Genomic DNA, 26,555 nt, shown 5'->3' with positions numbered 1-26,555 from the left:
ATCCATTGGGTTCCGTAAATTCTAACAAGTCTACCTCTTCTCTTCTTTCTACTGTAAACATGCCAGTTCCGGGTTTTATCACCCCTTCTTGAGACCATTTCATTCTTCTGTAACAGATGTTCTTTCCACCAGCGTTTCCCCTCTTAACCAGTTTTTACATGCTGCTAGAGTACTCTGTTTAAAAGGTGAATTTGATTATATCGCTTCTTAATTTTTTTTTAATAGCTTCGTAACACGTATAGCAGAGTGCCCAAACTCAAATGAAGAAACTGTTTGATTAAGGAGAGTTAAATGGCAATCTTTTGACACAGGTGCATGCCCCCCCCCCACATATTACATCGAAAAGAATATTTTTTTATTTCCGTAAAGATGTATGCTTTCTCTCATTTTTTTTTTGAAAATTGTCTTTCATTTTCTCACTTTTGGTAAAAGACAAAAGTGAGTAAAGTATTTCTCTACCATAATAAGAACAGCAATGAAAGCATGGGGAATGGCAACTAACACTGGGTCTCAGTGTGGAGATACAACAGGAAATGGTGGGACTATGGCAAACTAGAAGGTATGTGCCTAACCTAAAACGGAGTTCCTTACTCAAATGTAACCATTTTTGCCATGTAGGAATGTGGACCCAGGGAAGCCGGATTTTGGGACTTTTAAAAGAAACCAGAAGTTAGATTTTTATATAGATACGGTTGGTCCTTGAACAACATGAAAGTTAGTGGCATGTACCTCCCACAGAATAAAAAATCCACGTAATGTTTGATTCTCCCAAAAGCTTAACTACTAATAACCTGTTGACTGGAAGCCTTACTGAGAACAATTAACACATATTTTGTATGTATTATATACTCTATTCTTATAAGATAAGCCAGAGAAAATAAAATGTTACTAAGAGAAGCATAAGGAAGAGAAAATGTATTTACAGTGCTGTACTGTATTTACTGAAAAAAATCCGTAAGTGGACCTGTGTGGTTCAAATCTGTGTTGTTCAAAGGTTAACTGGACTTAAGATTATTTATGGTTTTTGTAATTGTAAGATCCAGGGCCTCAAACAATGATATCATGGGTCTGTCGTTTTCTGTCCAGGGTACAGAACACTGGTCAGAACCTCAGGTCAGTGAGGTTAAGAGACATGCCCAAGTTCACACATTGAGTTAGGGGTTGTGTCAGATCTAGAATCTTGATTTCCTAATTTTTTTTTTTTAAAGATTTTATTTATTTAGTTGACAGAGATAGAGACAGCCAGCAAGAGAGGGAACACAAGCAGGGGGTGTGGGAGAGGAAGAAGCAGGCTCATAGCGGAGGAGCCTGATGTGGGGCTCAATCCCACAACGCCAGGATCACACCCTGAGCCGAAGGCAGACGCTTAACGACTGAGCCACCCAGGCGCCCCTTGATTTCCTAATCTTATACTAGTATTCTTTTCATTATACTAGGCCAGCCCCAATTTGTTAATGAAAAAAAAAAAGTGCATCTACACTTGCCCACAAATACACATACCTACACACACACACACACACACACACACGAACAAACATCAAGGATTCACTCAAGTAAATAAGTTAATGGAAAACTCTTCCTTTTCTAACATTTCTGCTACTAGAGTCTAGGCTCTCATCTCCTCATTCCTGTACTGCTGAGACCATTTCTTGGTTGGCCTCCCTAGACTCTTTGCTCTTCAGTTTTTTCTACATGCTACAACCAGATTAATCTTTTTAAAAAGATAGTGTACCAATTATGTCATTCTCCTCAATAATTTAATACTGCTTCAACTGCCTATCATATTGAGTCTAAACTCTGCTTAGCTTTCAAAATCCATAGAAATCTGCTACCTTTCCTGTATTTCTTACTCTCTGAAATACATCTTCCTTTGATCATCACTGACCCTGAAATATTCTTCATTAGTGACACCAGTCAGTATACCTCTGTTCATGTTAGTCCTTCTTCTAGAATAACTTCTTTTTCCTTCTCTTCTTATTCATTCTCCATAATCTAGCTCATGAAGACTGCTTCTAACCTCTCCTACCAATCTCTCATTTCTCTGGACACCTTTCACTTCTTGGACTCCTGTAACACATTCAGTAATATAATTTTAGTCACTCAGTGTTGATATTTCTTGTTGGCGTTCAGTAATACTTGTTTGTTCATGTCAAACAGACTTAGGTCAATCTTATTTAACAGCATTATCCTATAGTGATTATAGGCATGTTTATAATAGGGCTTGCAAACCAGCAGTCAGTGGGCCAAATATACTTTGCCAGATAGATTTTGTTAGGGAAGTTTTAGAAATTGAAATTAGTTGTCAACATTTAAATATCAGGAAATTTCTGATAGAAATCTGTTTGTGAAGTTTTCTTGAAAAATTAAAAATTTATGATCCCTGAGGCTGCATTCCTATTGGTGACAGTTAATGATATTTGTTCTTAGGCAGGGTATGAGGTCGCCAGTACCATACTTCTTCCTATTATCATAAATGCTACGAACTTCACTCAGTCCTCTATCTGGCTCTTGAAGGTATTTGTTTATCTGTTTATTTTTATTTTCTACTTTAGGTTTTTTTTATTTGACTATAATTGACACACGATGTTACATTAGCTTTAGGTGTACAACATAGTGATTCAGTTTCTCTATATGTTATGCTGTGCTCATCACAAGTGTAGCTACCATCTGTCACCATACAAAACTGTTTACAATATCATTGTCTATATTCTATTCTGTGCTTTTTATTCCCATTATTTATTCATCCTGTAACCAGAAGCCTGCATCTCCCACTTCCCTTTACCCATTTTTCCCATACCCCTTTCATCTGGCAACTATCATTTTGTTTTCTGTATTAATAGGTCTGAGTCTGCTTTTTGTTTATTTATCTGTTTTTTTTTTTTTTTTTAGATTACACATATGAGTGAAATCATACTGTATTTGTCTTTCTCAGTCTGATTTAATTCACTTAGCATAATACCCTCTAGGTCCATCCATGTGGTCGCAAATGGCAAGACCTCTTTTTTTATGGCTGCATAATACTCGTGTGTGTGTGTGTGTGTGTGTGTGTGTGTGTGTACACACACCCCATCTTCCTTATCCATTCATCTATCCATGGACACTTAGGTTGCTTCCATATCTTGACTATTGTAAATACTGCAGTAAACATAGGGGTGTGCATATCTTTTCAAAATAATATTTTTGTGTTCATTTGGTAAATACCTAGCTGTGGAATTACTGGATTTTATGGTATTTCTATTTTTAATTTTTTGAGGAAACTCCTTACTGTTTCCTATAGTGGCTGGCCCAACTTATATTCCCACCAATATTGCACAAAGGTTCCTTTTTCTCCCTATCCTCACCAACACTAGTTATTTCTTGTGATTTTTATTTTAGCCATTCTGACAGGTATAAGGTGATATTTCACTGTGGTTTTGATATGCATTTCCCTAATGGTTAGTGATGTTGAGCATCTTTTCACGTGTCTGTTGGCCATCTGTATGTCTTTGGAGAAATGTGTGTTTGTGTCTTCTGCCCAGTTTTTAATAAGATTATTTGTTGTTTTTTTTTTTGGTGTTGAGTGTGTAAGTTCTTTATATATTTTGAATATTAAGCCCTTATCATATATATCATTTACAGGTATCTTCTACCATTCAGTAGGCTGTCTTTTTGTTTTGTCGATTGTTTCCTTCACTGTGTAAAAGCTTTTTATTTCGGTGTAGTCCCAATAGCTTATTTTTGCTTTTGTTGCCCTTGGCTTAGGTGACATATCTAGAAAAATGTCGCTGTGGTCAATATCAGAGATATTATTCCTCACGCTCTTCTAGAGCTTTCATGGTTTCAGGTCTCATATTTAGGTCTTTAATCAGTTTTGAGTTTATTTGGGGGTATGTTGTTAGAAAGGTGCTCTAGTTTCATTCCTTTGCATGTAGCTGTCCAGTTTTCCCAGCACTATTTATTGAAAAGACTGTTTTTTCCTTATTGTATGTTCTTTCCTCTTTCGTCATAGAATGACTATATAATATATAACAATATATAACATATAATATTAACTGATAATATTGTGGGTTTATTTCTGGGCTTTCTATTCTTTTCCATTGATCTGTTTTTATGCCAGTACCATACTGTTTTGGTTGGTGCAGCTTTGTAGTGTATCTTGAAATCTGAAATTATGATAACCGCCAGCTTTGTTCTTTCTCAAGATTACTTTGGCTGTTCAGTCTTTTGTTCCATACTAATTTTAGGATTATTTGCTCTAGTTCTCTAAAAAATGCTGTTGATATTTTGATAGGGATTGCATTGAATCTGTAGATTGTTTTGGGTAGTATGGATATTTTAACAATATTAATTCTTCCAATCTATGAGCATGGGTAATCTTTCTATTTGTTTGTATCATCTTCAGTTTCTTCTGTCAGTGCTTTATAATCTTCAGGGTACAGATCTTTCACTTCCTTGGTTAAGTTTATTCCTAAGTATTTTGTTGTTCTTGGTGCAATTGTAAATGGAATTGTTTTCTTAATTTCTGCAACTTCCTTACCTAGTGTATAGAAATGCTACCAGTTTCCGGGTATTAATTTTGTGTTTTGTAACTTATTCGTTTATTACTTCTATTTATTTATTACTTCTATTACTTTTTTCATTTATTATTATTACTGAATTTATTACTTCTGTTTATTCATTCTATTATTCATTTTAAAATTTCATTTATTCATTTATTCTTCTATTCATTTATTACTTTTATTATTTTTTTGTGTCTTTAGGTTTTTTATGTATAATATGTCATCTGTGAATACTGACAATTTAATTTCTCCCTTACCAAAATGGATGCTGTTTCTTTTTTTCTTTGTCTGGTTGTTGTGGCTAGGACCTCCAGTACTATGTTGAATAAACGTGGCAAGTATGTATTGATCCTTGTCTCGTTCCTAACTTCAGAGGTAAAGCTCTCAATTTTTCACCATTGGATATAATTTTAACTGTAGGTTTTCATATATGGCCTTTTTTTTTTTTTAAAGTAGGTGGAGCCCAGTGCAGGGCTTGAACTCAAACTGTGAGATCAAGACCTGAGCTGAGATCGAGTTGGACACTCAACCAACTGAGCCACCGAGGCGCCCCCTATATGGGCATGTTACGTTAAATAATGCAAGCATTGTGTTCTCTCTAACCCCACTTTGTTGAGAGTTTTTATCATGAATGGATGTTGAATTTTGCCAAATGCTTTTTCTGCATCTATTGAGCTGATCATATGATTTTTATCCTTTGTTAATGTGGCATATGGCTCTTACAGATATTTGAATTTGCAATCTCTGATATTTCTGTTAACTCTTTAGTAATTCAAAAGCTATAATTTTATTCAAAATTATGGTAAAATGGAATTTACATTACTTTTTGAAAGTTAATACATTTTTTAAAAATTAATTACTGCAAAAATTAAGTCATGTAAGTAGTCAAGAGCAAAGCTGACTATCTGTGATATATATATTCTCATCAATCAGAATTAAACCAAATCTGTAATTGACCAGAATGATGTAAGAAATCAAAGAGATAGAGAATATAATCTGTCCTCTTTCATAAATTAATTCTGTAGTATAGCCTTTGCAAGTTACTTAAGCTCTTTAAATCCCCATTTCATCTGTATTTTTTTTTTTAAAGATTTTATTTATTTATTTGACAGAGAGACAGCCAGTGAGAGAGGGAACACAAGCAGGGGGAGTGGGAGAGGGAGAAGCTGGCTCCCAGCGGAGGAGCCTGACGTGGGGCTTGATCCCAGAACACCGGGGTCACGCCTTGAGCCGAAGGCAGACGCCTAACGACTGTACCACCCAGGCGCCCCCCATTTCATCTGTATTCTTAAAATACTATCATTATTATTGAAAAAGAACCAAATAATAGATTTCAAATAAAAATGGATGGGGGCAAAGAGCCAATTTCATAGAGAACTAATACAAATTGTAATATGGAAACCTTCACAGTTACTTAATAAAGACTGACCAGCTCCCAAACCCAGATACCGTATTCCCCCCCCCTTTTTTTTGGGGGGGGTGATGCCGCCTTTCTAGGGAAAATGATGGTATGGCATTTTTAAAGAGTCATCAAAGTGCAGTAGGGATGGTAGATTGTTTCTAGAAAACATTATTTGCTTGTATATATTAGAAAGCATTTTCTAACATACAAGGATTATATAAAGTTATTTAAAACAATTATATAAAATAAATTACATACAATTCTATAATTTTAAAGTATTTAAAACAAGTTTAATTTTAAATTCTGTGAAAAAGAATTACATAAAATTATATAAAATAATTTCAAATAACTAATAAGTTCTCCTAAATTGTGGGTAGGAGGTTTGTTTTTATAGTCAGAAAAACAACAGCCAGGAATCATTGAACTTTAACAAAAAAATGCTTTCAAAACTGTGAGCTCCCACACCATCTAAGATTGTTTTTAACAAGAAATTTGTCAAAAAATGGAAATTATTTCCTTTAGTTCTTATGAAAAATTCTCCATTTTGAAGATTCCTCAAGTAACTCCATTGTAAAAGATGATACTGATCGTTATAAAGAAACAAAACACATTGAAATATTTGTTTTACAGAAATATAAATGTTACTTTATCTTTTAAATTATATAATATAGTTGGCTTCAAAAACAAAACCTATTACAATAAAGATAGGAATTTTATATGAGCTCATTAACTTAATTTCCTTTTAGTTACAAGGATGCATTTTTGGGAAGTGGTGTGAAGCTCCAAGAAAGAATAACTGTCCACTGTGTCACATTTTTGGTTTTTATATGGTTTGTAGAAAACATCAGTCAGATCAGAAACATAGGACTATCATATTACGCATTACAGAAAGTGACAATGCAAGCGGTGACAATTTCTGTTTTTGAAAAGCTAAACTTCTAACTGGAAGATAATAACATAAAAGAAATGACTAATAGAAACAGATGAGGGTATAATTTGGATTCTGGAAAGAGAAAACAGAGCCCTAAGAATTTAAATAAGAGAAAACATCTATTTACCGTGTCAGCACCTAGTATGTAACTTCTCAGGAATACACAAGTGCTCATTACTTAAAATGATGTAGAAAATTTTTCTTAGAATTTATTTATCTATTTAAACATTTAATGAAAGTTAGATTATGTAGCCATTGTTGGTACTACCCTTGAGATACGATGACAGAGGCTACCCTGTTACATTTCATTGTGATTTCTGTCTCTTCCCATCCCTACCCTTCCCTTCCCTTTTCTTTTATTTCTTTTGCTGCACACATTCACATACATAGACAGTTGTTAGCTAGTACAACTATCTAATATAGTTGGGTTATGAATCCATTCTTGAAGGGTTTATATCTCTATAAAGCAAGATGTAGGTAGTCCTTGCTTTGCACAGCTCTGATTTTCATGAAATCTGCATGAATTTCATTTAACATGGTACTGTGTGGACTGCCTGTTCAGTGGCAAGAACCTAGACGTTGAAGACACACGCGTCTGGATTTATCCCACCTTTGGCACTTACCTTTCTGGGCAAGTTATTCAGCTTTCAAAATCAACTTTCTCATCCACTAAGATATGGATAATAATAATAACACCTATTTCATAAGGTAGTTGTAAATATTAATAAAATAATAACCATATAAATTTTAATTTCTGTTTCCAAAGCTGAACATACAGTCATTTTTGAGGAAACTGTATCTTGTGTTCAGAGGTAAAACTGTTCAAAGGGTCTAGTGCTGTTGGTTGTATTATTTTAACCAAATCAGTTTAGTGAATATTAAGTTATTATAGCAGATTATTTTTTCCAAAGATGGCCACAATACCTCTTGCCCCCCACATATTCTTCTAGAACTTGCCATTCCCCATTGAGAGTTGGGGAGTTTTCTTACTGTTGAATACGAGCACACTTGTGACTCACTTGTAACCAATAGAATGCACCAGAAGTGCTGTGTCATTTCCTAGGTTTGGTAGTAAAACACAGTGTTGCTTCCACCTTGTTTATGGGAATACTGGCCTGCTTGGAGCCTTGCAAAGTCTGACCCTGTAGCTGCCATTCTGTGAAGAAGCCAGGCCATGTGGAGGGGCCTAAGGTCTCAGGTGTCAGGTTGGCATTCATAACCTTCAGGTCTTTTCAGGCCAATCACCAGAACCATCAGATGATTCAGGTGATGCCAGCCCCTGCTATGTAGTCACTCTTGGAGATACACCCCTATCCTTTGAGACTTTACATTGAGGCCTCAGACCTTGTGGAACAGAGACAAACCATCCTCAGTGTTCCCTTTGTGAATTCCTAGTTCATAGAATTTGTGATAAAATGGCTTTTGCTTTATGTCATTAAGTTTGAGGTGGTTTGTTATGTAACCGTAATAATTGGAACAGTTACAAAACCTGAAAGATGCATTGTTTCGGTAAGAAACAGATTGCTATTAAAACTCATCAAAGTGGGAACTACCTAATGAATAAATGTTTACTGAGTTTTTCATTTCAATGAAAGATAGCTTAACAGAGAATTTTGTCTAGTAAATAGCATTTCCCTGTGGTTTATTTGTTTTTTACTTGACATTAATTCCCTTAAAGAAATATTTGCCTCCAGAAAAGAAATATGCATGTTTAAACAGTTCAGACGGTTTCGCTATTGCTTTATGGTAAATTTTACCTGTTTGGCTAATAAAAAATGTCAGTCAGTACTCTTAATAAGGGTAGTTACCACTAAAATCTCTGTTTTTTTTTTCAAAACATAATAGCCTAATAAAACCTGATAGGAAAAAGGAATATATTCGTCTCTCCAAATTAAAGTGTAGTTGTTATCTTTGATATTAATTTTAACGTTAATTTTATAATAAGAACCTTATATTAGTATTTTTGGCAAAATTAGTTTGAATCTGTATCTTTCACTTTTTGAGAGACAGTGGGTTTCTAAGTTTGTTACCACTGAATAAAATAATACTTTGTTGTATATTTACCAAGGGATTTCAATTATAGGGTCATTGTTACAATTTTCTAAAATAATAATATAATTTCAGTAATAACAATACTTTTTATTAAGATCATTACCGTGGAAAAGGTAATCAGTATTGTAGAATATATGGATTGATTATGTTTTAAAGTTTGTGTGTTTGTAGATGCAAAAAACTGTGCATATATATATGTGCATATATATATATATATACACACACACAGTGCTTCTAGAAGAATACACAAGGAAATGTTAACATTGATTTCTTCTGGGAGTGAACTGGGACATATGAAGATAATTCCCATAAAAATAAAATTAAAACTAAAAAAAATGTTTTCTATACTGTGAAAACTGTGTAGTATTCATGTCTATATCATTAGCACTTAGTACAGTGTTTCGTGCGTGGTAGGCATATAGTTCATATTGTTGAACAAATAGAAGCTTGAGGTTATCTCCTTAATGTATTATTCACCTGATCCATAGCATTCATGATCTGACAGATTATGATACTTTTCACTGAAAGAGATAATATTCTTAGTCTTCTCTCACATAATTTATCATTTTTCTAAAAAGTCCATTTATATATCTCTATCAGTCTAGGTCCAACCAGAAGACAAACCACATAATGTTAAATTTATAAGTATATATAGATACTCTGACAGGAAACACGAGGTATATAGATCATACAACACAGCTTATTATTCATAGAGCATTTTATTTATTATTATTATTATTTTTAGAGAGAGTGTGCGAGAAGGGGGCAGTGCAGAGGGAGAGGGAGAGACAGAATCTTGAGCAGACTCCCTGCCCAGCGTGGAGCCCAACTCAGGGCTCGATTTTATAACCCTGAGATCAGGACCTGAGCCAAAATCAAGAGTAGGGCACTTAACCGACTGAGCCACCCAGGTGCCTCTCATACAGCATTTTAGTACTGATTACCTGGCACATGTAGCAGGTTTGCACCACAGGAGAAGAACCCCAAAATTATGACACTGAGAACTTCTGTAGGGTTGCTGGCACATCTTTCATCCAAAATAGACACACACACACACAAACCCTATCTTTACTCTGGCATTAAATCATTCCTGGGGAAAGGGAGAAGTATCTCTAGGGTTATTACCCTAAATATAAACTAAAAGCAAATCTTTGGAAAGAAGAGGGGAATTTTTTATGATCCTAGAATGTCTCCAGGAAGGGAGACTTATCTTTATTATAGCTTATCAATTTCCCTTGCTCAGAAGGCCCTAATAGTGCAGGAATGTCAAGAAATCCAAAGAGAATGATCTTCCATTAAGCAGTAATTTAAACAGGAGACATTTAATATAGAAATTATTAAGCAATTGTAGGAAAGTAACTTTAAAGGTAGATAGCAAATCTGAAGGGTAATCTTGGGCTATGGGAGTGAATCCAAGGAAGGACAAACTTCCTTAGAAGGTGAGTTCTCATTAAGATGTAGTTAAGTTCACTGGGTTGCCCAGGCCAGAGCTGGTCCACAGTCACCAGACCTGCAGAAACAACTCTCTGGAGAGCAAGCAAACTGAGGTTGCAGAGTGGGCCTGCAGACAGTTGGGCATGCAGAAGTTGGGGCACCACTGCAGAAACTGAGCTAGAGAGGCCCCTTTCTATGGGAACCCAACACACTTCTTTGTATAATTTGAGCCAGTGGCTCTGAGCATCCAGCCCCACAGGGTGTCCAGCGTGTACACTTCCAGGGCTGAAGAAGCAGTGCAGGAAGCAGTGACCTGGGCTTTGATGCAGATTTGATTGACTGAGGCTCTTGTACGTAGTCCTGCTGCCTGAGTTGAGAGCTGGAGAAAATGGTATGGTGGAAAGAAACTATGACTTGCAGACGGGTGGCACTGAGAAAATTATGAAACCTCCCTCTTCAATGCTATCAATTGTCCTCTGTAGACAAATCTTATATCATGCCATCTGGCAAAGGAAAAATATTTAAAGGACCCAGATTCATTTTTATAGATCGGGCAGTAAGGGTGAATTTCGAGCTAAGAGACCAGTTGATAGCTGACTTAATGTCTCCATTCTGTTGCTTTAATTTTGTTTCTTTCAAATTTTTGGTCCAGCAAAGCTTTAAGTAAGGGTATGGTCGTACTTTCTGTTTAATTCTTATTTAAATTCTCTTTTTTATCCTGACTTTGAATTTTCTTCTTGCTTTCTGTAGCAATATCCTGGGAAAATATTTATATTGTGAGTTCATAAATAATAGTTCAAACAGTATAATTTTTTTAGATTTTTAATATATACTTATGTTAAACTCACCTGTCACATTTATTACTTGTGTAGATACCATTTTTTCCTGTTTGGCATTTTATTATCCAGAAAAATTGACATTGCCTAAAAATTTATAAATTTCAATGTACATTATCTCTTTCTTGTTATTTATTAGGTTACTCAGTGGAACTATTTGCTTTGCATCAATCTTAATGAAATACTTCTTTATATATCTACAGCTAAAGAAAGTTCCTTTTATGCAGGTCTTTTATGTCAGTCTTTAATCTAGTTCTCTGTTCTTACAAAGCATTGTGAAACAGGGACTTTACTTCTTTCTCCATCTTTATGTTTGATTAGTCACAGCTTTAAGTATGTTCTGGTGAAGAATCTTGCTCAGGACTGCTTGTAAGTCTAAATAACACTTAGACTTTATCCTAAACACTTCTTTTTATCTGTCTTATATAGCCTTTAAACATTCCCATACATTTAGCAGAATTTCATCTTATTCGATTTATATTATCTGCTCTTTGTCTGGTCTTCTTTCCCTGTTAGGCATATCCTAGAGTCTAGGGCAGAGCTTGGAGGCATGATATCTTTTACTCTCGAACGTAAGTGCCAGGAGCCAAAGCATTGTAGGCAGACACTTAGGTATTATCCTGGAGAATTAGAAAGTCACAGCTAAAATAGTTAAATCCAAGATTAGTGTACTAATCTAAGGAATCAAATGGAGTATGAGAGCCCAGAGATAAATGGGGACTGAGAAACTAGGGAATACAAGATAATGAACTGCTAAAATATTGTTCTGTAAGAATCCTGGTGATGGAATATTGATACTGTAAGAACTCAGGTTGGTTTGCAGGCACATGCTAGGTTATAAGAAGCTGGAGCAGAGCGAGTACATTTCAAGTGGTTATTTTTATGTTTAAAGAGTTTCTCTTCTGTTATGGACTCAATTAGCTTACTGTACAGAAGTGAAGTTTGCAAGTATATAGTTCCACTTTCCAGCATCTTCTGGTGTATAGAGATCTTTCCAACAGTTCTTTTTTTTTTTTTTTTTTTTAAGAGAGAGTGGGTACATGTGCTTGAGCTGAGGTGGGGGCCACAGAGGGAGAGGGAGAGAGAGAATCTTAAGCAGGCTCCACACCCAGCATAGAGCCTGATTCAGGGCTGATCCCACAACCCTGAGATCATGACCTGGGCCAAAATTAAGGAACGGCTGCTTAACTGACTGAGCCACCCAGGCGTCTCTCCAACAGTTCTTCACACAGAAGCTGTTTGTAATGACAGATTGTACATTTTCACCAACATCATTGTGGTATAATTCTTGGGGTTTTTAAAAATTCTTTGACGAATGCCATCAAGCTTTGTTGATGTAGCTACATTGTTTTCTAAGTTGGATTATCATATTTTGGGCATTGACCACTATTTGGTATAATATTTTAAATCTGTCTAGTAGGGGATTATTGAAAAGAAATCACCCTCATTTTCTTCTTGGTCATTTCTGGGACAAAGAATTAAGCCTGCATTTCAGTATAAATCACCATCTAATAAAAAAAAGCCAATGTATTATCTTATTAGCAATTATATCATGTTATATGCTAAAGCTATATTTGATAGCTATAAAACAGTAAAATAATTTTTGAACTCTAAGTGAAAAGGTTTTGGGCATTGTGTGAAATAAAATTTTACAAACTATATTTTGCTTTTATTCGTGATGGTTAATATAGTAGTGAAGATCATCTGTCTGATTCTTGACCCTCTAATCAAATGTGACAAGTTAGACTACAGAGTTTCTGGTTCAAACTAAAATAGACTTTAATACCATTTAAGAATGAATGAATGGTGACTGCTCATAAAGTTTTTTTGTTTTTTTTTTTAAAGATTTTATTTATTTATTTGACAGAGATGGAGACAGCCAGCGAGAGAGGGAACACAGGCAGGGGGAGTGGGAGAGGAAGAAGCAGGCTCTCAGTGGAGGAGCCTGATGTGGGGCTCGATCCCAGAACACCAGGATCACGCCCTGAGCCGAAGGCAGACGCTTAACGACTGAGCCACCCAGGCGCCCCTGCTCGTAAAGTTTTTATCTGATTTCTGAAATAATTGAATGAGAAAAAAAACTTATAGTGAAATGTCATTGTTTTTAGTATAACCCATCTTAAAGATTAATGTGGCAATTTGTACCCTAATTTACAGTAAAAGATATAAGTAACTCAGAAAGTCAGGTAGATTTTCAGGATTTGGTAAGTTTCCACTATTGAGGGCAGTGTGAGTTTCTTAGAAGTTCCTATTCTACAAGAATTTCTCATCTAACAGTAGAAATAAGCTAAAAGAGTTTTATTTATATTATTTTTTATTTTTTTTTTAAGATTTTATTTATTTATTTGACAGAGAGAGAGACAGCCAGCGAGAGAGAGAACACAGGCAGGGGGAGTGGGAGAGGAAGAAGCAGGCTCCCAGCGGATCATGCCCTGAGCCGAAGGCAGACCCTTAAGGACTGAGCCATCCAGGCGCCCCAAGCTAAAAGAGTTTTATGAACCCAGGACTATAAAACTAGCAAAATGAAAAATACAGAAAAGATAAAACCGAGGTCACACTAACATTGAAGGAGTAGAGAGAGAAGACGACAACCAAGAGCAAATGTTCAGACACTGGTGTTTTGAAGTCAGTAGAAAGTGTACCAAAAAAGAAAAAAGAGTCTATTGCTGCAAAGATATTGAATAAGAGGATTGAGAAAAATCCACTGGATTTTTCAAGATATCATTTAAGACCTTTGCCAGAGTAATTTTGATAGACTTTAAGAAGGCTTGGTTAGGTTGTGGTTTTAGGAGCGATGAAGTGGTTAGAAGTAGGAGATGCATAATTAATGACAAAGTCAACTTTGCTTAACTCTTTAAAAATGTTACATTTTCTTTCACAAGACAAGCTAGACCATCTGCTGTCATTTAGGAAAGAAATTATTCTTTAAAGAAAAAAAATTATTTTGGTTATTAATACTTCTTAGTAGTAGAACCGCCTGTGAAAATTATCATTCTTGACTTACTGCCCCCCCGCCACCAGACAGAGCTGAGAAATTTTCCATTAGAACAATTTCAGTGTCTTAATGGTAAGAATTCACTGCTGAGATGTACTGTCATGGTTTGAGGGAGTCCCGAAATAATACCCTCTGTTCCTTACCCAAGTTCAGAATCACTGGAGACCTAAGCAAATGAGTTCTCTGAAGAATTCAAAATAACTGCCTTAAAATTGGTGAAGGACAGGGCTTACTTGTATAGTCACAAAGGGACTGCTAATAGTTTAAGGCTGAATTAGATATATTTGCTAATCTTGTCACTGGTGTAGCTGGACAGCCAAAGGTATGGAAGAACAAGGAGTTCTTACCCTTCTAAAAGATCAGGAACCCAGAAGGGACTGAGTTATGTATAGCCGGTTCTTCTTTCTCAACTTATTAGTCAGATACATTACTCCTTTCCTAGAGAGAAAATGGAGGTGGTGGTGGGCAGTTGCCAACGGAGGAGGCAGAAGTCCAGAAGTGTCACTATAGTAGAAATTTCTCCATTAGGAAAGGAAGCTTGAGGCCAGTGGGAAAGCTGTTCTCACCCCATTTTATTCTCCAATATGCTCTTTTAAAATTGAGGTATAATTCACATAAGCTAAAATGCACAGATTTTAAATGGTCAGTTTGATGAACTTTGGAAAATGTATTATATATTCATGTAATCAGTATTCTAATCAACATATGAAACAGTCTAACACTTTATTTTATAAACTGATTAACATTTCTCTCAGTACTAACCAGTTCATTCATTTAAAATGCTTAAAATCATAATAAATTTGTAGTAATTCTGTTTGACAGCTTTGGTTGTCTCTGAATGAAAAATTTAATGAACTTCCCTAAGAAGATCTCACATCATTAATAGGCATGTAATTATTTCCATGGAGAGACTAAATGCTTTTTTACTGATAAGAAATCTTTCAAAAGTGGGATGATCTATGTAATTTTTAGTTATATATTTTATATTACTAAATACTTAAATTGTCTTCATTGACTTCTTCGTATCTTAAAATGTAAGACACTATATTTATACTTTAAATTATATGGAGTACATAGTAGGTGCTGAACAGGTCACATTTACCTTCCCTTTGTTATGGGCACACTTTGGCTCTTAAGTGTGTGATACAAAGGATGGTAACTAGACAGGTTTGTGCAAAGAAGGAACTCATTCCTTTGTTCATGCAGTTAATTTAACAAATATTTACTGGGCACAGTGCAATGACTATAATTAACAAGATGCCCCATAAAATATAGTGGGGGAGCATATATTAACAATTAAACAAAAAATATAATTAAAAATTGTGAATAGTGCTGTGAAGGATGGATGCAGTGATTGAAAATGCTCCTGGGGGGTTAAGGAAGAGGAGACTTAGATGAAATGTTCAAGGATGGTCTCCGGGCTGGTAGCATCCAGACTCAATCAGAAGAGGGTGTCAGGTAAGGAGCTTTGGGGATGGGAGGAAGGGAAGGAAGGAATTTAAAAAGACCCAGATGCCAATATAGGTAGAACTAAATGAGTCTTAACTGCTTTTTTATTACTTGTTGACTGATAGCTTTAATGGATTGCTGTAATTTGACTAACGTAAGTCTTATTTTTTTCCTCAGTGTTGGGATAATTACATTCACTACTTTTAATAATATGAACTTAGATATTATACATTATTCATACTTTATTTCAGGAAAATCAACTTAATATGCACTTAATAAGTTTGAACAAGAATATCTGAGATACCTGAGATGCCCTACAACTTCTTTTTAGCTTACAGAAGAAATACATACAAATATACTTTTTCTTTAGAATAAAAATCAGTTTCTCAAAACTGTTTAGTCCCTCTTAAGCAAGTAAATATTAAACTTGGATGTGAATAGATAACCTGGGATTTTTAACGAAGTATAGGGTTAGGTTTACTAGATTAGTCAGGTTGTGCTAGGTGTCCCTAGAGCATGTTAGTATTATTTAATGTAAAATTTTAAGTCTACTTTTTCTTGTGTTGGATGGAAAGTAATTATCTCTCATTTTATAATAGGGGATTTCATCATATTTTTAGAATTGTCATGACCTGGCAATGTACAGAAATCTATTGAAATGTATACCTTACTTTGAAATAAGAAAATGCCTGAAATTCTAATACTGCAGCAGCAATGCTAGAGGTCCTTGGTATCCCATTGGGGTGTCTGTGAGGTCAGTACTATTTGCATAATACTATCAGGACATTATTTGTCTTTTTTACTCTATTGACATTTGCCCCAACAATGGTACAAAAGCAATTATGGGTAAAAAAAACAAGGGTGCTTTAAGTATGTGTGAATCAGAGCAGTAGTAGTACTAAATTGTACTAGTAGTATTCTTTTTTTTTTTTTTTTTTAAAGATTTTATTTATGTGAGAGAGAGACAGCCAGCGAGAGAGGGAACACAGCAGGGGAGAGGGAGAGGAAGAAGCAGGCTCCCAGCCGAGGAGCCCGATGTGGGACTCGATCCCACAACGCCAGGATCACGCCCTGAGCCGAAGGCAGACGCTTAAGGACTGCGCTACCCAGGCGCCCCTGTACTAGTAGTATTCTGAAACCGTAACGTATTTGAAGTAGAAAAAAATACCAGTTTCATTTAGAATGCCTATGATGAAGCAGAAAAAAAATATTAAAAAAAAATCTCGGGACACCTGGGTGGCTCAGTTGGTTAAGCATCTGTCTTTGGCTCAGGTCCTGATCCCTCGGTCCTGGGATCAAGCCCCACGGCAGGCTCCTTGCTCAGCAGGGAGCCTGCTCCTCCCTCTCTGCCTCTGGCTCCTTCTGCTTGTGCTCTCTCTCTCTTGCTCTCTTTGACAAATAAATAAATTTAAATAACCTTTTAAAAAAAATCTCAGTATCTGTGCACACATTTTAAAAATATGCTTTTTAAGGAAATGGGAGGCACACAGAAAACACTTTCATTGCATTGCAAAGTCTGATGCCTGTTTTGAAGAGGAGCACTTGTGCAGTTGTTTATGAGCTGACCAAGGTACTTTTTTTTTTTTTCATGGAAAAGCATTTTTTATTTGAAAGAACTGACAAACTGTTTTATTTGTATTTGGCAGATATTTTCTCACAAATGAATTAGGTTGATTTATCATTTAAGGAAAACAACTGATAGTATTTGTTGCTGGTAATAAAATTGAAGTTTGTAAGAGAAAATTAGAATTTTGAGAAACTTGTATGCCTTCGGCTTGATATTTCCCCAATACTTACAAAGAGTCTTTTAATAATATTAGTGACGATACTGACGAATGTTATATTTTGAAATAGTACAATGAAATATGTCAGTATTGAAAGATATGCATAACTCCATGACCTAATTTTTTTAATGACCAGTGCATTGTTGATAAATATCTTGCATGCATGAACGATTCAAAGTGTAAGAGATCAATGGATATGAATGTGAGAGTTGGAAGGATTTATTAATATTATTTCAGATTTCTTATGGCAACCAACCTTTAAAAAACTACCACTTGTCAAGTTTTGGTATGGTGTCAAAGAATATCCACAATTAATAGCCTATGAAAAGGCTGTTAAAATGCTCTCCTGTTTTTCAACTATGTGTGTAAGTCTGAATTTTCTTCATCTACTTAACCCAAACAACAAATTATAGAAGATTGAGTAGAGAAGCAAGTATGAAAATCCAGTTATTTTCTATTAAGGCAGACATTATGGAGACTTGTAAAAATGTAGAACAATACTATTTTTAATGAGCTTTTTGTTTTTGAAATTTTTTTTTTAAAGATTTTTTTAATTTTTATTTATTCGACAGAGATAGAGGCAGCCAGCGAGAGAGGGAACACAAGCAGGGTGAGTGGGAGAGGAAGAAGCAGGCTCATAGCGGAGGAGCCTGATGTGGGGCTCGATCCCACAACGCCGGGATCACGCCCTGAGCCGAAGGCAGACGCTTAACCGCTGTGCCATCCAGGCGCCCCTGAAATATATTTTTATTAAAATATTACTGTTAAACAATTTTATAACGTAGGGTTAAATGAATTACTAAAATGAATCTTAAAAAGTCTCAGTTTTAATTTTTTGTATTTAAATGTCAATAGAAATAATTGATGTAAATAAAAGTCCTGTGGGCATCTGAATTTTTAATAATGTAAAGAAATTTTGACAATCTATGGAATAGGGCAGTCCACATATAATTGTAATTTAGGATGAGAGCATGGCTTTATAATCTAAAATGTACATGTTTTGGCTTCTAGCACTATTTTGATTTCAGGTGTTTTTCAAATGGCTGTGTTAAAGTAGGTTTTATAGTCATCAGCTTTGTATTATTTTAACTCCTATTATTTTGAAACTTTTCTAAACCTTCATTTTCATTTTATGTCTTTAAAATACAGCAAAGGAAGCCAAAAATGAAACAAAATATTATTTGCAAAGCAATGTAATTTTAGGGGGACATTTAGGTTTTTTTCAATTAATCATGGCTGGTTTCCTGAACAAGCTAAATATGGTATAAGAATCCTGAAATGATGTTCTGTGACAATCTGTATTATTCCTGAATATTCCTGGTATCTCATGTATACAGAATGAATATTTACTATCTGAGTTAAATAGATACATTTTATTTTAAAAATTTGTAATGGTACAGTCCATTACCATTTTGTAATGTATGTGGAAGTTAATTCACAATAATGAGAGCCCTTTGCCTGTTAGTGGTAACTGTCATGAAACATGATCATATGTTAGTGAGAGTTCTGATTTCTCTTTTTTCTATAAGCAGATAATCTCAGTGATACCTTGAAGAAGTTGAAGATAACAGCTGTTGACAGAACTGAGGATAGTTTAGAAGGATGCTTGGATTGTCTGCTTCAAGCCCTGGCTCAAAATAGTAAGTTTCATTGGATTTGAAATGCCAAACAAAAAAATTATATCAGCAGTCATTCAGAAATTGGTATGTAGTTTAGCACATAACTTGCATTCACATAACTTGAATTCTTTTGAATCCTATCCCAGAATACTGAGGTTGTTTTACATGCTTTACCCTCCCACCCCACCTCCCCACCCCCAAGGTACTGAAAGCCAAGTTGACAGGCAGAAGAAAGGAGGAATTGATTGGCGGTGATGACATTAATACCAGAGAGAGGCCATTATTTCATTCCTAACAGATAAGCACCATAGTTGTTTTCCTTCTTAACACCTACATTTGTTCTTTGAAAAGGACTGCATGTGTATATGTGGGGAGACTAGGGAGGAGAAACAGAGGGGAGCTTAAAACACCTAACATTTTTTTCTGAGATCTTGTGGTCACCTTTTTAATAATTTTACATTAATGTTTATGAAAAATAAATAAAATAATGCTTATGCTTAGATTTAATTGGAAAGAGCCATAAGCAGTCATTCAGAAATCCCTTAAAACTGAGGTAAGACTTAATCTTTGATGCTGTGGTAAATAAGACTAGTGATGAAAATTATACAACTCTTCATTGGCTAACACAATGTATTGTTGCATTTGATCCATCATATTTCCATTTGTTAATTTTTGTATTATCACAGAGAATAGACAGGTAAAAAATGATTTTTATCTGTTCCCTTAGTTCTGCTTTGTTGTGCTATGGTTTGTGCTATACTTGTTTTTAATTATACCATTATCTTATTCTGGGATTAATTATGTAGCTAACAAAGAATTTAGGAGAAAGTATATGTTGTTAGAGTTTTACTTTCAAGCACTCAGATGTGTGTGTTATTTCTTTTTCATTTTATTTTTCATTTCTTAGTGAAATGTGCTTAGAAAATCTAAAATAATTGAATGTGGTACTCTTCATCAAAAAGCACTTTTTTAAAACTAGCTTGGAAAATTCTTTTTCAGTAATTCTCTTTGCTTTTGAGATTGTTAACTCTGTCAAGCTATTCAGTCTTACAGATGACAGAGAAGGGGTTTGAAACAAGGAGTTCAGTAACAGCATCTGAATAAGGCTCACCATGGTAAAGAGAAAGAACAGAAAAGGGGAGTATCTAAGGGTGTGCTGTCCATTATAGTAGATATATGTGGCTATTAAATTTAATAATTTAAGTTCTTTAGTCTTACTTTTCAATAGCCATAGTTGGCTAGTAACTACCTTATTGGGGATCACAGACGTTAAGCCATTTCCATGATCACAGAAAGTTCTTTTGTATAGCATGGGTCTAGAAGACTAGAAAGAACCGTGTGATGACCTGAGTTTTACATGCCTGTATAGGCAGATTTACGTAATCATGTAATTAGTCTAAATTGAATAATTTAGTAATTGAATAATTTAGTAAATTGAATATCCCAAATTCATTTTTTTAGTAGAGTTGTTTTAGTATACTCTTGGTTGTAATGGCCTGGTTTTTTTCTCTTTGATAGTAAAAAGAATTTTCTACATGGACCATTTGTTCAGAAACTGTAAGATATGGAGAGAGTGTTCTTGGTTATATGTAGAGGGTAGCTCAGCCCTCTCTTGGAAAGACTGATAGAGAAGTAAAGTTGAAGAAGAGAAATGAAAAAAGGAAGCCAAATTTTATAACTTTTTAAAGAATAGATTTAAGAAGTAGTGAGAAGTATATAATTGTTGGATTACATCTCAGATCCATTGCAGATTTACTCATTGAACCTATTTATGGAAAATAGCCTCGAATTGTGTATTCTAAAGTGTTAAGGCCAAATAGCCACAAGGTGTCAATAAAAACAACAAACTCTACCAATTTAACTATTGATTCCCCAAGAAGGGAGCAAAAGGAATATGTCTTTTTAAGAATCTGGAACAAAATTCATGTGTCCTCATATCTAAGACTATTAACACAAAAGAATTTGAAGAGGGAGTTCATGCAGATGTTCAGTGTTTAATTTAAGAATAATTATCTGTCATTGTTGAGTACTTATTATGTACTCAACACTGGACTTGGGACTATATCTGTTATCTAATTTAAACTTTCCTTTATTCACATGAAGAGGTATTATCATCACCATGTAAAGGAAAAGGAAACAGACACTCTAAGGTTATTTGCCTTGCTCTGGCAGAGTCTAGAGTTTGGATCTGAACTCTTAGTCTACAAAATAAAAAATTACATTCTGAGGAAAGTGTGGCTCTTTGCTAAGTTTATAGGATGTGAAAGTGTTTCTAAAAGATAGGTTTTAATATTGTGTCTTAAATTTTTGCTTTTTCTTTAAAATAGTTTCAAATTATATTATTAAATATGAGAATGATATATAGACCTTTTTCTTGAATTACAGACTTATTTTATAGATATTTTATTGATACTTTTTTAAAAAAAATTAGCACGTGGCTTTTAAACAAGGAAAAGTAAAAAAAAAAAATGCTGGTAAGATGTTTATTTTCTACAGTTGTTCTTCCTTGAAATGATTGATCCATTGCTACTTTTACCCTCCCAAGGTAAAATTATAAAACATTTAACTTAAGTGAATCTGTACTGGCTTTTTTGCAGAGACCTTCTAGTGTCATAATTCTTCCTTAGTGTCAGGTGTTTTAGCTAAAAATATCACTGCTTATACCAGAATCGCACCTAATCAAGAAACAATGAGTTCTCCATTCTGTAAAAGTATAAGATGGTAATGTGTGTAATAGAAATCTAAACTTAAAATTTTATTTTACAATCTGCTAACCTGTCACTGGAAAGGACAAATTTGAAAGGAAAGAAATTATGCTTTTTAAAATTTTTACACTGTGGAAATTTAGTATATTTGAATTGCACATCAAAGATTATCATAATCTGAAATTGATGTATGACTTCAGAGTGGTTTTCTTAAATTTTTGGGGGGTAACATTAAATATAGTTTATTTTTTTTATTTTTTTTTTTTCTAAAGATTTTATTTATTTATTTGACAGAGATAGAGACAGCCAGCGAGAGAGGGAACACAAGCAGGGGAAGTGGGAGAGGAAGAAGCAGGCTTACAGTGGAGGAGCCTGATGTGGGGCTCGATCCCATAACGCTGGGATCACGCCCTGAGCCGAAGGCAGACGCTTAACGACTACGCCACCCAGGCGCCCCTAAATGTAGTTTATATGTCAGAATCTTAAGAGACAAGTGGTAGACAATTTTAATACTAGGTTTTATGGAAAACATTTTGCTTAAGCATTTTGTGTAAATCTCTGGTCTGAATAATAGAAGTGTTCATTCATTCATTGATCTAAATACTTTAGATCTCAGTTCTAAAATGTTTTTAGTAAGTATTTGAAAGCTACCCCCTAAGAAATCAGATTCTGTAGAATAGAAGATTCTCTGTAAATGCTTATTGTAATATGGTTACTCTAGTTCATGCTTATTTGAAAACTTAAAACATTAGGCGATAGTTTTATCCCTAAACATTAGGACAGGAATTGTCATTAGAGAATATGACATCTAAATCCCCTTGTAAGGCAAACTACTAGCATAAATCAAAGGCCCAAAGACAAGAAAAATTAACAGTCCATTCATAATAAAAAGTTCTGTTCCATTATAAGAGCATGGGGACCATGTTCTGTTGTTGAGGGAACCACAAAACAATGCCAGCATGATCACCAACACAGCTTTAAATTCTTGTCCTAAAGGATTAGGCCGTTTTCCTCTGTCTGATTGCCTCATGTACCTTTGTGCTTTAATTTTGTGTAATTAACAGCTTAATGACAATTCCTATTTCATACAAGAGTCACAGAATTGTTTATTTTCTGTAGAACAACCCAGTTTACTTTAAAGAAAAAAGTATTTAGTATCTAGTCCACATTCCTAACCTAATATCATACTCATCCACTTGTTGAATTCTTATTTCTTAGCCTTTGTTCTTTTTTTATTCGTTATATTGATTTTTGGCTCCCTTCTGAAGTTATAATCCTAAGCATACTGGATTATGTATATAAACCGCTAATGTAGATTACTCTGAATCTTCTTTAACAGAACTTGCTGTTGTCCTTTGCTTTTAGTCTGTTTTATGCCTTCAGTATTTCTGAATTGACTTTTGGATACCCAAATTATTTCTTAAGTAAGGGACTTTGAAACTTGGTATCAACTGTTTTCAACAGCCCTGTTAAATCTGAAATCACTGGACATGAAAGGTTACTGCTGTTTTAGTAGAAACAAAAAATTATTTTACTTCTTTCATAGTAATATCTTGATTTTACTTTTTACCGTGAGTTATCAAATGCACAAAAGAAGTGATATATTTCTTTTGCAAGTTGAATTCATTATGTTTTCACCTCCTTTATGTATTTTTGTATCATGTGACTCTTCTAGTTACTGTGTCCATTGTCCATGAGAGCTTATTAGTGGTGCTAATCCTAAATTATCAAAAGTTCAGTTTTTACTGAGTACAGATAGCATTTGTAGAATAGAGGAGACTAAAATAGAGAAAATGGTCAACTAAAAAGCCATTGACAATTTTTGATGAATTGAGAATCCTGGATTGCCATTGAAAAATGGCAGCTACCTGAATCTCAGTTTTTCCACACATTCTCTAAAAACTTACACAGATCATCAAAGAGCTAAAGTAAAGCCAATTAATATAACCTGTGTTTAAGCATAACTAGAAGACAGACTAAGACCTTCAAATTATTAGTGAGAGAAATAAATATCAAAATCTAGCCTACTTAGCCTCAGAACCCATGATAGAGTTCATTGAGACTGCAGAAACTACATGGAAAAGATGAGAGGAAAATTGGCTGAACCAGGAGCCCAAGGATACATAGTTAAAATTGCCTTTAGGAAGAAAAAGTCCTAGCCTGGAAAATACTAAGATATGGTCTTAGATTCCATTAGAGTATTTGCTTTTGAGAAATCAAAAGGAAGAGACTTAAAAGTACCCAGGACCCTAGGCAATACATCAGATGTGTACCACTTTGGGGGATGATCTTGTTTTGCCTTTCAGACTTGGTGGTGAAGGGAAAGAAGATAGCAAGATAGGGAAATTAAGTGTTCTGGAGAAATAAGAAAACCATAAAATTAGAGGACACACTAATAACCCCTTTTGGTTTAAGTTCAGAAGAGGGAGCTTTTGAACTAGAAATCTAGATATTTATCCCAAATCTTTACCCTTATTGCATAAATTTTTATTGCTCATGAAGGAAGATTAAAAACTATACACTGAATAGAAAATTATGAATGATGGGGGCGCCTGGGTGGCACAGCGGTTAAGCGTCTGCCTTCGGCTCAGGGCGTGATCCCAGCATTATGGGATCGAGCCCCACATCAGGCTCCTCTGCTATGAGCCTGCTTCTTCCTCTCCCACTTCCCCTGCTTGTGTTCCCTCTCTCGCTGGCTGTCTCTATCTCTGTCAAATAAATAAATAAAATCTTAAAAAAAAAAAAAAAAAGAAAATTATGAATGATAAACATACAAATTGCTACAATGAATAAAGCAAAAAATAAGAACCAACATATTAGCTATTAAAAGTTTTCTTCCTAAACCAACAATAAAGCAGTTATCAGAACACCATGACCTATCTTAAATATCTTTAAGCCTTTGCATATATGAAAAGAAAAAAATCCTCAAGTAAGAGTTTCAGATACTGGAAACAGAAGTGCGTAAGTACCAGGGTGATGCGAAAGAAGAGTTGACTAGAAGAAATTGAAGAAAAAGAATCATTTTAGAAATTAAAAAACTAGATTACAAGGTAACAGGAAAGAATAGAGGTGACTGAAAATTTATCATGGAGCATTGAGGAAAACAGGCAAAATAATGAAGACAAAACAAAGGATCAGAGAGAAAATGATTGATGTATAAGGCAGATAGATCCAGTATACACACAATTGGAGCCCTAAAGGAGAAAAACAAAACAATGAAACAGCTAATATTTAAAACTAAGAACTTTTCTGAAGAAAAGAAAGACCAGTATCTACATGATAAGAAAGAGGCAGCCATGTACTTACAGAAATTGACCTGTAATGGGCAACTCAGAGACTTAAGTCTAATAAAACTTTTACTTATGCATTTATTTGTGTCTAAATGAAAAACAAAAGAACAACTTTTTCTTTCACAAATAAATTCATCACTTGGTGACAATTTTAAAAAAAGTAAAAATAAGTACAAAGGAAATATCCTTAGGGCCGCAATTCAAAAAAGATCTAAGTTATTTAAAAAGGAGAGAAAACCAGACTGACATCAGACTTCTCAAAAGCAATATTCAAAGCAATTCAATAATGGAACAATATTTTTAAAAAATTCAAGAAATATGAATTTTATGTTGAGCCAACCTGCTCAGTATCAAGGTTATAAAAAAACCACTGTTAAACATGGAAAAACCCAGGGAACACTATACTCATTAGTCTTCCACGAGAATCTTCTAAACTCATGCTGTCCAGTATTCACTACCTGACATGGCTATTGAACATTTGAAATGAGGCTAGTGTGAATTTAGGCACATTGTAGGTATCAGGGACTTAGTACCAAAACAATACATAAACTGTCTCCTTAACAGTTTTAAAAATATTGATTACATATTGAATCTCATTTTTAAAATTTTATAAGATATTTCCAAATACTTGATTTCAATTGCAGCTTTACAGGCCATTGTTTCTTGAATTGTGGGTGGTGGCTGATTGAAGTAGGTTTAAGAGTTGGTCCACTATGATATGATGGAAAATGCATGTCATCAATAAAATCCAATTAGGTTATTCAGCGTAGGAAAGGACATTTAAAAGAAGACATTTAAAATAGTGAACTTAAGTTCGTTGTTCAAGGGGTTAGAGTCTAAGGAAGAGAAAGCATATAGGTCCCAAGATATGTTCTCTGCATTTAGTCAAAAGCAGAAAGGGACAGTGTATATCCGAATGTATTGGTATCCAGGAGTTTGTAGAAAGGGATCATGGAAAGGCTTGAATCTGATTGGAAGAATGAGAAAGACCATCTTGAAATCTGTCACAGGCATGAGATTAGTAACAGAAGCAAGATATAACTGTGATACTGGTTGCAGTTTGCCCTCTGATGTGCTTTTATGCTATAGTTCGTAAGGAGCGAAAAAGCTTTTGTTGTGTGCAGTCTCCAGGAGATAAGCTTCCATTGGTATTTGTACTTTGTGATTACAACATTGGCAGAGGATCTGGTTTTCTAACATTAGCTATAAATGTTACCATTTTGCTTCTTAAGTTTGCTAAATTTGAAGAACTTCTCATGTTCCTAAGAGGAGTAAAATATGTAAGAGAAATGTGATTTGAAATGATGCTATATGCCAAATATATACTTAAGAAGATCTGTCCTCAATATTTATAGTACCAGTGCTGACTTACTATCACTAAGAACTACACTTTTAAGTTATTATTGAGAGAAGTGATGGGATTTGTGCTGCTATGTTTTCTTGACATTCTTTTTCAGCAGGATAGTGGTGTATGCAACTCTGCCTGGACAGCTAGCTGTGGATTTTCTGTGGCCATATAC

General features: G+C 34.7%; 1 protein-coding gene across 4 annotated transcripts in view; it reads left to right on the top strand.

The window, feature by feature from the left end:
• The window catches only part of RAP1GDS1 (Rap1 GTPase-GDP dissociation stimulator 1), a 145,245-nt gene that overhangs the window by 9,497 nt on the left and 109,193 nt on the right, over positions 1–26,555 (top strand). For 3 of the 4 annotated variants that reach the window (XM_008707182.2, XM_040624986.1, XM_008707180.2), the window contains exon 2: positions 18,951–19,061. In XM_008707182.2, coding sequence (XP_008705404.1) covers positions 18,951–19,061 — 111 coding nt within the window. The remainder of the gene's footprint in view (positions 1–18,950; positions 19,062–26,555) is intronic. The other variant, XM_008707181.2, reaches the window with a different exon arrangement.

The sequence above is a fragment of the Ursus maritimus genome, unplaced genomic scaffold (genome assembly GCF_017311325.1).
Source record: "Ursus maritimus isolate PB19 unplaced genomic scaffold, ASM1731132v1 scaffold_8, whole genome shotgun sequence".
Classification (NCBI taxonomy): domain Eukaryota; kingdom Metazoa; phylum Chordata; class Mammalia; order Carnivora; family Ursidae; genus Ursus; species Ursus maritimus.
The sequence above is the reverse complement of the archived record's forward strand: the minus strand, read 5'-3'. Positions and strand labels throughout refer to the sequence as shown.